Source organism: Siphateles boraxobius, unplaced genomic scaffold, assembly GCF_051911475.1.
Source record: "Siphateles boraxobius isolate OS27281-9 unplaced genomic scaffold, OSU_SipBor_1 29, whole genome shotgun sequence".
Lineage (NCBI taxonomy): Eukaryota > Metazoa > Chordata > Actinopteri > Cypriniformes > Leuciscidae > Siphateles > Siphateles boraxobius.
The window spans coordinates 6913053-6927480 of NW_027508908.1; the positions used below are offsets into that span (position 1 = coordinate 6913053).

The following is a 14428-nucleotide window of genomic DNA, read 5'->3' on the forward strand; positions in this document are numbered from 1 at the left end:
CCTTAGTTTAAAATGTTTAAAACGTTTAAAAGTTGTCCATTGTCAGAACATTAGAAAACCACTGCAATCTGCATTCTATTCAATGTTTCAAATCAACTTAAATCTCACCGGTGTGTATGAAGGTATGTTTCTTCATGTCAGATTTCTGGTGAAATCTCTTGCCACAGTACTGGCAGGGATATGGCCGTGTATCCGAGTGGATCAGGAGATGGGTGGACAGAGTGGATGAGCGTTTGAACACCTTCCCACATTCCTTGCACTCAAATGTTCGTTCCTGAAATGCAAACTGAACAAATCATTACATGCACTTTAACAATATGACTGCTTAAGCAGTTATTTTAATGAAAAAGCAAACAAGATGTATGTATATATATATATATAATGTGTACATATGGTTACTTCATTAAAAAAAACTGCTTAAGCAGTGAATAGAAACACACAGACACACACACACACAGACACACACACACACACACACACACACACACACACAGAATGTTAGAATGATTTCTGAAGGATCATGTGACTGAAAACTGGAGTAATGAATCTAAAAAATTCAGCTTTGTCTGAGGAAATAAATTACATTTTAAAATATATTAAAATAGAAAACTGTTGTAATATTTTACAATATTACGGCTTTACTATATTTAGGCCCCGTTTACACGAAGGGAAAACAATATTTAGCAGATATTTCCCTGCTAAATACCCGGCTATGTGTAAACGTAGCCTTAATTTTCACATTAATTCGGCCTTGGTGAGCATATGAGACTTAATTTTTTTTTTTTAAATCTTAATTATTACAAACTTTCGATTAGTAGTGTATATAATAACTAACTATAGTATATAATTGTAATTATATAATAATAATTGTTTTAAAAGTAACTTTATTCTGAAAAGTAATTGCTTATTGTGTACTCACATGTACAGAAACAAAAAGGTATAGGCCTACTAAACTACATACTTTATACTAACAGATTTTTAGTCGACAAATAAGAGAAACAAAGTTTAAGAATTCCACCGCGACTGCCAACTAAGGCTGCAGTTACAGTACTCAGCACCAGAGGGAGACATTTAACTTCTGATTGTGAATACACAAAAATCTTTGCAAACTAAAGTTCGTACCTTTACCCTACATGCCATCACTGGGTCCTTGCTGTCATGGAATACCAGAGAGCGCCCATGATGATGACTACCATGCGATCTGTACACGTGAGACTCCAGGCGAGCAAGAGTCGAGTAAACCTAATGGAAAAGTTCAAAACAGACCTGTTAAAAGACGCCTCAGGAAGTGAAAAGCTCTTTCCCCTGTCACTGGAAAGCCTTGAGAGGCTCAAATATAGTCTACTTAAGTACTACTCAAGGAAAATGTTTTGTCATGTATTATTTATGGACTGGAGCAGATGATCAAGTGACCCCTGGTCACACAGTGGATTAGAAACACAAATTGCTTCAGTGTTTCATTTGTGTTACATAAGGACATTACATTGTCTTATGATAACTATTATTATTATTTACTTTTGACGCAAAATGTTCTACCTTGCCACATAAGCTGCATTGTTTGGGGCCCAGATCCCTCCGAGGACTCGTCAGAGAACAGTCTCTGCTGTTGAGCCCATGCTTGTCTGCTATGTCTCTAGAGTTGACAGGTAACCAGGGCACTGGAGAAGGAAGAGGGCCGTACCGGAAATCTGCTGGATCTGCAGAAACCAATTAAGAACCAGTATGAATCACACAAGACGATCTGATAATATCAACACACATTTATTGCTGTATTGGCTTTGCTACAAAATATATGTGTTTTTTTATAAAGATTTTGCCAAAACTGTAATACAAAAAGGATCCCCCTTACTCCCTCAATAAATTTTGTTGATCAATAGGCTACCTGTTTTCCAGCCATTATCGGGACTCTTGAGTTGGCTATTTTGCTGCATGATTGGAGAATATGGTCGTATCTCTTGGCCTGATTCCTCTGGCAGTGTAGTGACTTTTACTGGGACAGACCAGCCCACCAGGCCTAGATAGGGCACGTCAGCTACGGGAAGAGAAGAACGAAAGCCTCCCTTCCTGCTCTTCTTCACCAGAAACGAACGAGGCATGATGGACAGCGAGAGCTAGAACCAGTGACAGGGAAGACTGTCGTGCAGGGCTAAAAATGGAGAGGGGAAAATATACAGGGACATTATGCATTTTAATTACATGTTAAATCTCACCTTAACATCAATTTGAATGAGGTTTGAATATTGTGCGCTAACAAACAAAATTTTGATTGAATACATTTATGGAAAATTAAACGTTTTTTTCCTCCCACACTATAGAGGAAAGCACAGATTCTGTTGAGTGTAAAATAATGTTTCCTATATCGCTCTGCATGATCGGCTCTGATTCAGCATATATTGCAAGTAGGCCTAACACCCTTCTAAGGGCAAAAATGCATTTTCCAAATAATAGGATAAAGAATTTTTTTTAATTACTAATGAAATACGGACCCAGGATACTAAACGGAAATCTGTTGTCATTTTGCAAGTCATGTTCTCAACTGCTAACCAGCAACTACATGACAGCGTTTTTCTGTTGGAACACTAGACTTCTCATTATTTACAATCATTTTAAGAAATGAATTAGATGTTACGTTGAGATTTAGCCAAGGGGAACTATATTCAAATATGAAAATAAGATTTTGACTCATTTTATGATGTCAAACAGGCCTATGTTTAAAATATATATAATTTAATTTTAAATATTGGGGTAATTTTCTAAAAAATATATATTTTTATTGTATTGTTATTGAGTTGATATATAAAAAAGGCTTTAAAATGGCCTTAATGGCTGTCTGGTGTACCTAAAATATATATTGAATTTAAACAGTGATGATAATTGTTATGATAAATCACTATGGTCTTGGTCATGTTTGGTATATCCTTCTACATCACGAGGTTGGTAAAATATAAACACCAAAATTGAGTACTGGGGCAAAAGCAGCCTCCAAAACCTAAAACAAATATTTAAAAATTGTATAAAGTTTGAAAAATAAAAAGCAAATCTAACCATTACTTCAATGAATGAATGAATAGAAACTACAGTGGTTTCAAAGTTATTTTTTATTTATTGAATCACCACAGACAGAAAATCTTTTACTGACATCTTACTGTTGATTAAACATAGGCTATCACATATTAAAGCCATAGAAGCCATTTTAGTGTTTCTGGTGTTGCAAGGTACTAATGGAAGAAAAAAATCTGTGATTACGTCAAATTATTAATTTTAAACATCAACAGACCTTTTCTAACTTTGTTTAACTCATAGTGAATATGGAAAAATAATCTTCAGGATGAAGATATTGATATTACATAGCCTATACATTTTTAAAATGTTTACATACATATCTGCAAACCCCATAGCCTAATATATTAACCCCTTTAGTATACAATACAATACACTTTAGTATACAATACAATGTTATTATTAATAATAACAATATTATTAACAACAATATTATTGTTTCAACTATATATATTTTTTTTTTCTCTTTTTAAGATTAATATATGATTTACTTATTCATTTTATAAATTATGATTTAATTATTTTAATTATAATATAATTATTTAATGTGGACAGGCGGTTTAGTGGTGTTAACAAATGACACGATTTTCTGAGGCTCACACAACATAAAACATGATAAAACCTTAAACTAATTTCAAAACAAAAATGTTTTTTTTTTTTGGCCAGTTTACTGCCATAGATGCCATACGAACTTATCTTAAACTTAAACTTATCTTAAATAAATTGTCAGGACTTACCAGTAGATGCGCCCAGAGCCAGCCAATAGATTTTCGAGGTGTTTCTATAATAAAATGCACATTAAATGCGGTATAATTCTCACTTTTATCTAACTGTATTTATTTCAAAGAGATTAGGCCGAACTACGGCGTAGTATGTGTCTCTGTCACCAGCAGTAATAAATCACTGAGGACAGGTGCGCGTTCCTTAAAGCGCAGCAAAACTGAAACTTCGCGAGGTAACGCGCGTTCACATCACCGGCCGACCACAGACGCGTCAGTTTCCGCCGCGCGCTCAGCCTCGAGGTCTACAAACCCGACTGATACTAACTAACTGCTTCTGCAGTGCGAAGGAAAACTACCAGCAAAATAAATCAGGGTGGTCTCATCGAAAAGAAAACACGTTCTGTTGCAAAGCCTACATCTGAAAAGCACGTATTTTGTTCAGCTGTGCATAAAGATGTGACTAATAAAAACCACTCTCGAGTTGCATAGATTCTGCAATAGTCATTTACTGCAAACCCAAACCATAAATAGGCCTAAGGTGTGATTATGACACATCATTCTAACTCAAATTTGCTTTTGTCCCTGCTAGGAAGGCAGCAAACAGTTTCAGACCCCCATGCAGATGGACGAAGAAGAGAGGGAAAAGTGATGAGACTGAAAAGTGATGAGACTGTAGAATAGGCTACTGACGAACCGTGAAGAGTGTGGTTGTGTGAGGTGCAACAAGACTTTGCTTTTTTTTGCCCATGCCTTGAAACCATGTAGATAACTGACATTAAGGCCTCGTTTACATTGTCAGTGAAATGTGACCCAATTCCGATTTTTTGTGTGTTCTATGACAGTGTAAACCGGAAAAAAACGCATGCATTCATATATTTCGAAATCGTTTTCAGGCCTCGTTCATATGTGGAAATAAATCAGCTATAAATCAGATAGGCTATGTATGTGCCAATGCACTGTCTTGTAAACAGGCAGATCGGATTTTCTGAGGCATTAGGCTACGTCTCCGCGGTTTAATGAAGAGAGCAACCCCGACGCGTATCTGCAAAGTGACTGAATGGCCCGACGAAACGTCGTGTCATCTTATGAGAGGAAAGTGGACACACGTTACCACAACATATCAAAGGTTGGCTTGCTCATCCTAAAATTTCGGACCAACTGCTCCTCGTTAAAGACCACAACGATCTCATGAAAGTGCGTAGCCTAGCCTATCTATAGCGCGAACTTTATTTCTCGTGCCATTTACGCCAAACATAGTTTTTGCATCAAGCATATTTCGCATTTGTCCATGTGTGCAAGAACCCACTTTAAGCATGCGCGACGTTTGAGATAGTAGGCTATGCCAAGTGTAGGCCTAAACACACGAATCGGATATGGGTCATTTGAAAGAACGTGTAAACTGACGGTCAAAAAAGTCGGATATAGGCCTATAGTCCAGTCATTTTATGAAAAAAGGTTGAATTTGCAACAGAAGCAAACTCAACTGATTTTGTATCCTCAATATGTCCTGAGTAAGGGGAAAAGCCCCAATGAATCCCATTAGGGGAAAGTTTCGAAAAATACCCAAATATAGCTATTCATACTCACGTGAATAGGGTAAAAATGTTAACCTTTAGATATCACCATGAAAATTACTGAGTTTATTACTTACACCAAGAAAAACAAAAAATGTATTACAAGTTTTTTTAAATTGTTTGTTAACATGGACAAACGGTTCATAATCTAATTAGGTATGTGCTAATTTGCATAAATACCCAAACAGATCTAAACATTTTACAAATAACAGTAAAAGACTTAATGTTAAAGTCGGAATGGAACCCATTTAGGCTATGAACATTAATACATAGAGGCAGGAAGAAATACTTTAGAAACCAGCCTTTATTATTGCAATTATTAGGCTATTGCAGATGGGGTTTGGGCATTGAGTGCATTGTGTACGTAATTTTATTTTTTGATCCAGCCACTTTTTATTTTACCTACCCTTTGTCTTCTGCATTCTCCTTACCCTTATATCCTGTTCTTCCCCCAGACTCATCCCCCAGAACCAGTCCCACGGACCCAGTCCCAAACCCCATCTCTGCAATAATAATTAATAAAGGCTGGTTTCTAAAGTACTTCTTCCTGCCTCTATGTATTAATGTTCGTGGGTAGCCTAAATGGGTTCCATTCAGAGACCTTAAGACCTTAACATTAAAACAAGATTCAACAAGACATTTTCACCTCGCTATACCCTATGTTTAGATCTGTTTGGGTATTTATGCAATTAGCACATACGCAATTAGATTATGCACCATTTGTCTATGTTAGCAAACAATTTAAAAAAAAAACCTTGTAATACATTTTTTGTTTGTCTGGATGTAAGTAATCAACTCAGTAATTTTCATGGTGATATCTAAAGATTACAATTTTTAGCCTATTCATATGAGAAAAAGAATGAATAGGGTTATGAACAGGCTATATTTGGGTCTTTTTCAAAACTTTCCCCTAATGGGATTCTTCGGGGCTTTTTTCCCCTTACTCAGGACATATTGAGGATACAAAATCAGTTGAGTTTGCTTCTGTTGCAATTTGTTCTAGGTTGACCCCCATTTTGGCTTAAAATGACTGGATTAATAGGCAACAAATCAGAATTGGGCATCAAGACCTGCAGTGTAAACAAGACCTAACCTCATGCATTTAGGCCAACCAACGTGACATTTTCACTATAGGGCAGAGAATAGGAAAAAACTCTCAGTTTGGTTAGACTAGGTTTATTGGTTAAGATGAGTTTTAAAAATGTCTCTATAAATAAATTAATAAAATTGCAAATTTTATTTTAGAGTTATGACAACTTTGAATTAAATTATTTTCAAACAACAAACTATATTGATTTACAGGAACTTTTTAAAGTTGATAACTCAAAGAAATTAAGTTGCTTCAACAACTTGACTTGGAGTCCTGGAAAGAATTAATCTGATCCATTTCAGTTCAAATCCACAGATATCTTAGTATGTATATTTAATGAACAAATAAGATATTAGTTGTCAATGGCATTGTCATTGCTTAGAGTCAATGTGTTTACCTTCATGAAGTCTCTTCAGAACATGCAGGTATAACCACAAAAACTTCAACATTACCAAAACTCTTTTAAATATCAAACATAACAGCATTAAAGACTAACAGGTGTTTCCCTCCACAATAACACTTATTTTCAACATGTATTCTCCTTATCGCTGCACCATAAGTGCACTACCCAACTTCATTTTCAAACTTACACATTTTCAAGACAATTTCATTAAAGTTACAAGAACTTAATTTAAAAAAGATCCAAATGACAAATACATTTGAGTTTAAATTATGCACAATATTAAGTTAATGTAATGATCAACATTATTACATCAACTGAACTCAACAAAATAATGTTTGCAAGGTTGCAAACCTTGGATTTGAATGCACCATGCATTTATGTTGTGGCCGTGTACTTTTAAATATAAATGATGTACACACATGAGATGAAGACTTCATTGGCTTAATTAAAAGTGTTTTATTCAATATGGAACAGGTTTCCTCATTAGGGACAGCATAATAACTTCACATGACCATGCATTTCTAACCAAAAATAATTACTTTTGCATGATGCTAAATCCATGCTAGGGCTGCACGATATGTGCTTAACCATCATAGAGTTAGAATTTATAATTTGCTCGTGTTTTAGGTCCTGTCAGTTTAAACATTCTTGCAATTTGAAACCATTTTAGCGCACAAAGCTGAAAAAAGAGAGCGGAATTCGGAACTCGTGCATTGTTTTCTGCGTGCACACAGAGCTATGCAAACACCGAATTCCATTCTCTCTCTCATCTATTTGTGCTAGAATAAACACATGGGGCAAAATTATGTCAAAATGCCAGTCTCTGCAAGAATCCTCGTAAACACAGTCACAGGCTTACATGAACGAAATAAAACAGATGCGTATCATTATATTGGATCAGTGCATTAGTTCTTAAAGTGACAGCTGCCTAATATACCTGCTGAGTCATTAATGTTAATCAAACAACAAAATACAAAGAGAGAATTACTTCTGTGTATTAATTATATTTAATTTATACAGTGAAGACCATGCAGGGCTATTTTACATTTGATTATTAAATTTCTGTACCCTGATACTATTAGATTTAAATAAAAAAACATAGGCTAAATCACTGTTTATTTCATTTGTATCTTTGTTATATTGTATTTATATAATGCTAATTTATTCATGATTTTCTATGCAGATTCACTCCCCTACAAAATCGCCCCAATCATTCTAGAATTATTAATTCTTTCCAAATAGAGCTATTCATCTGTTGACTGTTAAACAAGATTTAACTAGTCAAGATTTAAAAAAAAGTGTTTAAATGACATGAATGAGTGTTCAGCCAATTTGATTATACTTAAACTGGTAAGGCAGTAACTGAAGTTGAATTACGTGGATTTTTTTTTTTTTTTACAGTGAACCTGATTTTGTATGAATTACAACGATGTAAATCATACAAAAGTAAGTATGATGGTCCACCCCTAAACAAACCCGTCACTGGGGTTTAAGCAGATTGTATGGAAACATTTGAATGAGCCACCAGTTCGCCAAAAAGTAAAATAGTTGAGAATTGCCATGAGATTGTGTTGATCACTCTGGTGGACTACAGTCATTTTAGTTGGATTTTTTTTTTTCTAATATTTGTATTATTTTATATAGACATAAATTTTGCATAATTCAGAGTTGAACACTGTCTAGAATCATGAAATCCCATCAAACACAAAACAATGAAGACTATTATTGAAACAAAATCTAAAATAAGTTTTGCATCTTGTCTTCAGCTGTTTTGACCACCAATGATTACAATGGTTAGTAAATAATGAAATTGTCTTAACATCATTAATGCAAAATAATACCTACACAATATCAAAATGTGAACTTTGCGAATGTAAATGTTTATTTTTTTTTAAATACATTTTATTTATCATCAAATACAGAACACTGGATCATCATTTGATAACATTGCCATTTATATAATCTTTAGTACTGTCATTCTTAATAACACATCAGTAAAATTGTAGGAGAGAGAGGATGTAAATTGATGGGTGTCACAGGGAGACAATTGGACATTTACAGACTGGTGAAAGGAGGTAAGGCAGCTATTGGAGCAATATAGAGGAGATGATGTCAGATCAGCCTCTGTTTTATGACCTCATGCCCTCGCTGGTCATTTATTTAATATGGCTACACCTGAAAGCATAATGTGATGAGTATAACGTTTTGACCTCTTCTTTTGGGGTTGCTGTTTCAATGCACACTGTGTTTGAAATAGCACAGTCATACTACATTTGAAAACATACAATGCACAGTATGCACATTTTCTGTATGCTTGTAACACTGATGGCATTACATGCGCTATATACAAAAATAAATCAAATAAATAAAAATAAATAAGGCAGGGTATACCACACCTTTCTTCTCATCTTAAAAAGAGGAGCACAAAAAGAAACAGGTCTTGTTGGAATGATTTAGTATACTACCAATTAAAACATATCCTGATATAGGCGGCATTAAACAATACATGAAAAGTGTTCTTTTTAACAGCGGTTTGCATGCATAAAAGGGTGCATTTATGCTGTGCTGTTGTAGTTAGGAAACAAATCAAGAGTTTCATTATGAACATTGTTGACACGACAACCTTAAAAACAAGCAAAAAACAAAAATGGTGAGAGATAAAACTCATGAAAGATGCTGCAAATAACAGTATATAAAGGTATTCAGCTTCAACTGGAACAGTGATACAGTGTTTCTGAGATATGTGAAGGACCGTATGCAGGGAAAACTGACTCATAATACCACATCATTATCATCACCATAACATTTTTCATTCATCCTTTTTTCTTCTGATCACAAACTAGAGCTCAATGCGAGACAGAAATGTGTTTGACTACACTGTATAAATGACTTTTCTGTTAAAATGACTTTTAAACAAAATCGACTCAATTAACAACAACAATGGTTACCAAACTCATTCTCTCAAGTGAATTTCAAAACAGAAATTTCTGATTTCCTATTAGCAAATATTCTTCAGAACCTAAAACGCACACCACAAAACCGTTGTGTGTTGTAATCAAGTTGTGAGGACAGTTTCCTTCGACTGTTTGAAATCCAACAGTCCCAAACCAGAACAAATGTTGGTAAAATGACTGCTTGAATAAGTTCTTCATCTACTGGGACCCTCTGCAAAGGTTTCGCTTTGAAGACCAGCGAATGAAAGGTGCACGGCAACTTCCTTTACTTGCTGCTTTTCTTGCAAAGAACACCGGTTTATAAACGTTACACACTTCTGAAACCAGTTTTGTGGATGGTTTTAAATGTTACAGAGGTCATTGCGGAACAGGAAGGATGTGCTAAATCAGAGTAAAAACCTAGTTGATGCTAGAGGTCTTGAGTTTAGTTTTTATTTATACTGCAAAATGAAACAAAATAAAAGTCTGTATATGCATAAAATATTATGACTGGACTAATTTGCACTGTTATTTCTCAGTCTATTTTCTTTTAGCTATAACATGTCCATAAGATATTTTGAAAAGTAAAAGGGTTATAACAGGTTTGATGAAAGGAAAAATAGCCACTCCACACAATCATTTCCATTCATAAACAATTTTGCAGGAAACAAAAGGCAAGTGTCAGTCAATACAACACTGTGAGAAGTTAAAACAGCAACCCCAGATGACCTTGAAAGCTGACCACTCAAAAGTAGATATGCTTTATGAACACACTTATACGGCTTCCCATTCAGATTCAGCACATACTGTAAATGCCTTTTTTGATGTCTTGTAATGCATCGATGTCAGAGATATGACTGAGAGCAGCTTCACACTGTTTTTTGTCAATAAAGGGTGCACATGTCTTGCTGTTTTGCTCTCAGAAAGTCATGTAAACACCTAAAATGTCTGATTAATACAATGATCAGTGAGCTTTAGCAGAATGAGGCAGTAGTGGGGAAAGGCAATGACACTGATGCACCAAGTGTGGTCAGACAAACACGACATCGTAGACAGTACTGAGACAGATGGTAGTCTTAGACATGTTACGAAATAGTGGGTAGAATAATTAAAGTGACCAAATTTGCTTAAAAGGAAGAAAAGTGTTATTAATATACGCATATATACAAAATCTCACATTATGTCATTAAGTTTAGTAGTTACGTTTGTTTGTAAACCTTCTGTAGTTCAATCAAATGCAAGCAAGCAGTAGCTCTACGAGTCAAAAAGACTTTTTTCAATAACAAAACCATGAGCAAGTCATCACAAACGCTTCAGGAAGTTGCTTTAGAATCAGCACAGACTCAAAATCTCATGTTAACTGTTATAAGTCAGAATCAGTAACTGACTATAACTGGTGGTAAAACGCGGAATTGTGAAATGCAAATCAAATTCGAATACAAGTCTAGGCAACTCATTGCCGATGAGCATCAAGTCAATAATAAGTTCACAGTATATCTTGGACATATAGATCTACTCTACATGGGAGAGGGGTTATCCTTGTGAACATATTTAAAAATAATAATAAAATAACTAAAAAATGTCATAGCAGCTGTTGTTTTTCCTTTTCTTTACCCTTTTTTTTTAAACTAATCTCTTTTCTGGAGACCCTGTAGTTTCAGCCTCAAGCTGTTTTTCAGGATTGGCACAGAAGAATAGTATGAATTAAATATTTGGCCTCTGTATGCATGAAGTACATGTACATTATAAAAAAAACAACAAGAAATAAACATAAATAACATAAAAAATAAACATTTGGCAATGTTGACACACAATAGTTTTCTTTTGCAATGGATTTTTTTTCCATCCAAAATTTTGATCGCCTTTCTTTGTTTTTGTATAAAACACACACACAAATACATGGATGAGCTACGGTAATATTCATCTATGCATGTAACTATTAACATCCCTATTACATTATATAATACGACTTTGTTCATTCTTATTCTCCTTCAGCCTTTACCTCTCATTAAAGTGATTGTAGTGTCTGTTGCGTTTGAGAAAAACATACGAGGTGCACATCCTCTTCAGAAGAACAATACAGAAAAATGAAGAACGTCCAGCACCATTTTCTGCTGCAAGCCTCTAAAGAAACAGTAGACAAAGAGAGAGATGGTCCCTACGTTAGGCACCCACTGAGCGTGACAATCCTATGATTTCCAAAGCCAAAGATTTGATAGGATGTTGCTAATCCAAACTTTCAGTGTATTGCAGGTGTGTATTCCTGCTGAATTTTTCTCTCCTCTGCCACCTCATTTCAAGCCAGATGGCTGTTGTATTGGTGAATTTGGTATGCTCAAAGGGAAAGTCTGGTTAAATTAGGGTGCTTTCACACATTTTGTGCGCACCCGGGTTCGATTGACGTAAGAGTCTGGTTTGTTTGGTGCGCATCCGCGAACTGCCTAAAGTTCGCCTAAAACAGGGAGATCTGGGGGACGGTTCGCTGCTGACATTTAATTCTATAAATCTGTAGGTGCATCCCAAATGATGCACTATACACAATGCTAGGGTTGGGAATCAAAAATCCTTACTTAAGGTACTTACTTAATCCTAACTTAATACTTGTAATAAAATTTAGTGATTTTAATGTGTTTTTAAACCATTCACATCCAAAAAGTGTGCACAGAAAGCCGCCTCTCATACTGAATAGTAAAAGATATGTCAAAATATTTGCGCAAACACAGACGGTTATGTGAACGTAAACAGTTGACAAAGAAAATGCATTAAAGTATATTGGATCCATGGGACTTTTAAAGTGACAGCAGCCCAATATTCCTGCTGCTATCTACTATACTATACTATACTATACTATACTATACTATACTATACTATACTATACTATAATAACCTTAATCAAATAAAAAAAGACAAAGAGAAAATTCAGTTGCTGTTCTTGACAGAATAACTTTTGTAACTATATTGGTAATGTAATTTGTTTATTTGTTATTTTTTAAGTACTGAGTGTTTATTTGTCTTTAATAAAGACATTTATATTAGTTGAAATGTATATTAGTTAATTATTAGGCAAATATATTATATTAGGCAAAAGTTCCTTGTGTAAGTGTTCTTTAACTGGATGATTTTTGTTGATTGTATTCAACTACAAAGAAATGTTTTGCATTGAGACTTAAAATAAATGTGAATGATATACAAGTTTTTTACCTTATTGGAATCGAAATTAGGAATCGATAAGAATCAGAATGAATAAATAGAATCGAAATCATTAAAATTCAAGATACCCAACCCTACACTATGCACTTATACACTATGTACTTATGCATTATGAACTCAACAGAGTATGAATTTTTATATGGTTATTTTGTCATTCAACATCGGTCTGAAAGCCCCTCCCCCTCCACTATTCAATTAAAGCTGTGAAAGATGAGAGGATGAAGTGTCCAACATTCCACACTTCATTTTTTTTTGAGTTTATTAAGTCCATCATCAGAGTATTTAGAGTGGACTTTTTCTTCTAGGAATTTTCGCTGTGAATACACTACTCGCACTTTTAATACTACAAAACGGCAAAGAGTTGTGCACAAGTATGCGAATTGGGATGCACCTTTTGTGTTTGGGTGTGTTCTCACTCAATTTCCTGACAAGTGTGACTGACGCACTGCAAGACGAGAGAATGTATATCTCATTTCTGCTTGCCTTCAGCAGAAATGGACTCCTGCACTCTTAAGAACATTTGCAGTACATACGCTGCAGATAGATGCAAGTGCCATTATGTGCTGATGCTTGTGCTTGTGCTGATGTGCTGAAAACAAAACCAAAGGTTCAAAAACCATAATATAAAAGTAAGGTGAGCAACGCTATGCATTTTACCGCCTTCTCCTGCGTCGTGACAAGGGGGGAGCAATCAAACTCGGGTTCGGACCAGGCAATCGTGAAAGCACCCTTAGAGGTAGTTTCAAAGCCACACTGTTTTCTTTGATAGGAGAAAATGGCGGAAATGACCAAACTTTCTGGCACTCTGAGAGGAGAATATATACGTATGTATATATGTTGGTATATGGTACACAGAACTCCAAATTCAGTCCTATGAATACAATAAGTTTAAGAATTACATGTAGCGCAACAGACACACTGACAAAAAGACCAAGTAAAAGAGAGAGTAAGGCAAAGAGAAAGAATAAGAGAGAGACACACAGAGGCTGTGTCCGAAACCGAAGGCAGCTGCCATGTATTTGTATGAACGTACCGCCTTAGGAAACTAGTTTCAGGCCAGCTTCCAAGACACCAAACGTCACGTCTAATGATCTAGAACAAATTCAAGTGAAGTTTAGACATAAACCAAATAAATACTTGTCTGAATACAATGCAATTTCTTGGTAAGATGTAATCTTAAGTTTTCAAAAACATGAAAAAGAATCTTGCATTTCTAATCACTTTATCAGATGTCATTTTAGCACAAACCGCCAAACTTAACGCACAGGATTGTGGCAACATTATAAGTCGAACAGATGGAAGGCAAACACTGGATCGGAATATGCCTTGGTGCCATCATCGTATACTGCCAGTAAAGGCGTCGTTTTTTCCAGATTTCGGACAGAGCTAGAGTGAGGGAAACATATACTATGAGAGTGTTGCGCTATGCATCAGTT

At 35.2% G+C, this 14428-nt stretch overlaps 1 protein-coding gene across 1 annotated transcript in view; it reads right to left on the reverse strand.

Moving 5' to 3' along the window:
* evi5l (ecotropic viral integration site 5 like) overlaps positions 1-14428 on the reverse strand; it is a 51440-nt gene that overhangs the window by 591 nt on the left and 36421 nt on the right. Inside the window, exons 21-23 of the mRNA XM_077246384.1 lie at positions 1537-1698; positions 1123-1242; positions 109-274 (exon numbers count right to left, since the gene is read on the reverse strand). Coding sequence (XP_077102499.1) covers positions 109-274; positions 1123-1242; positions 1537-1698 — 448 coding nt within the window. The remainder of the gene's footprint in view (positions 1-108; positions 275-1122; positions 1243-1536; positions 1699-14428) is intronic.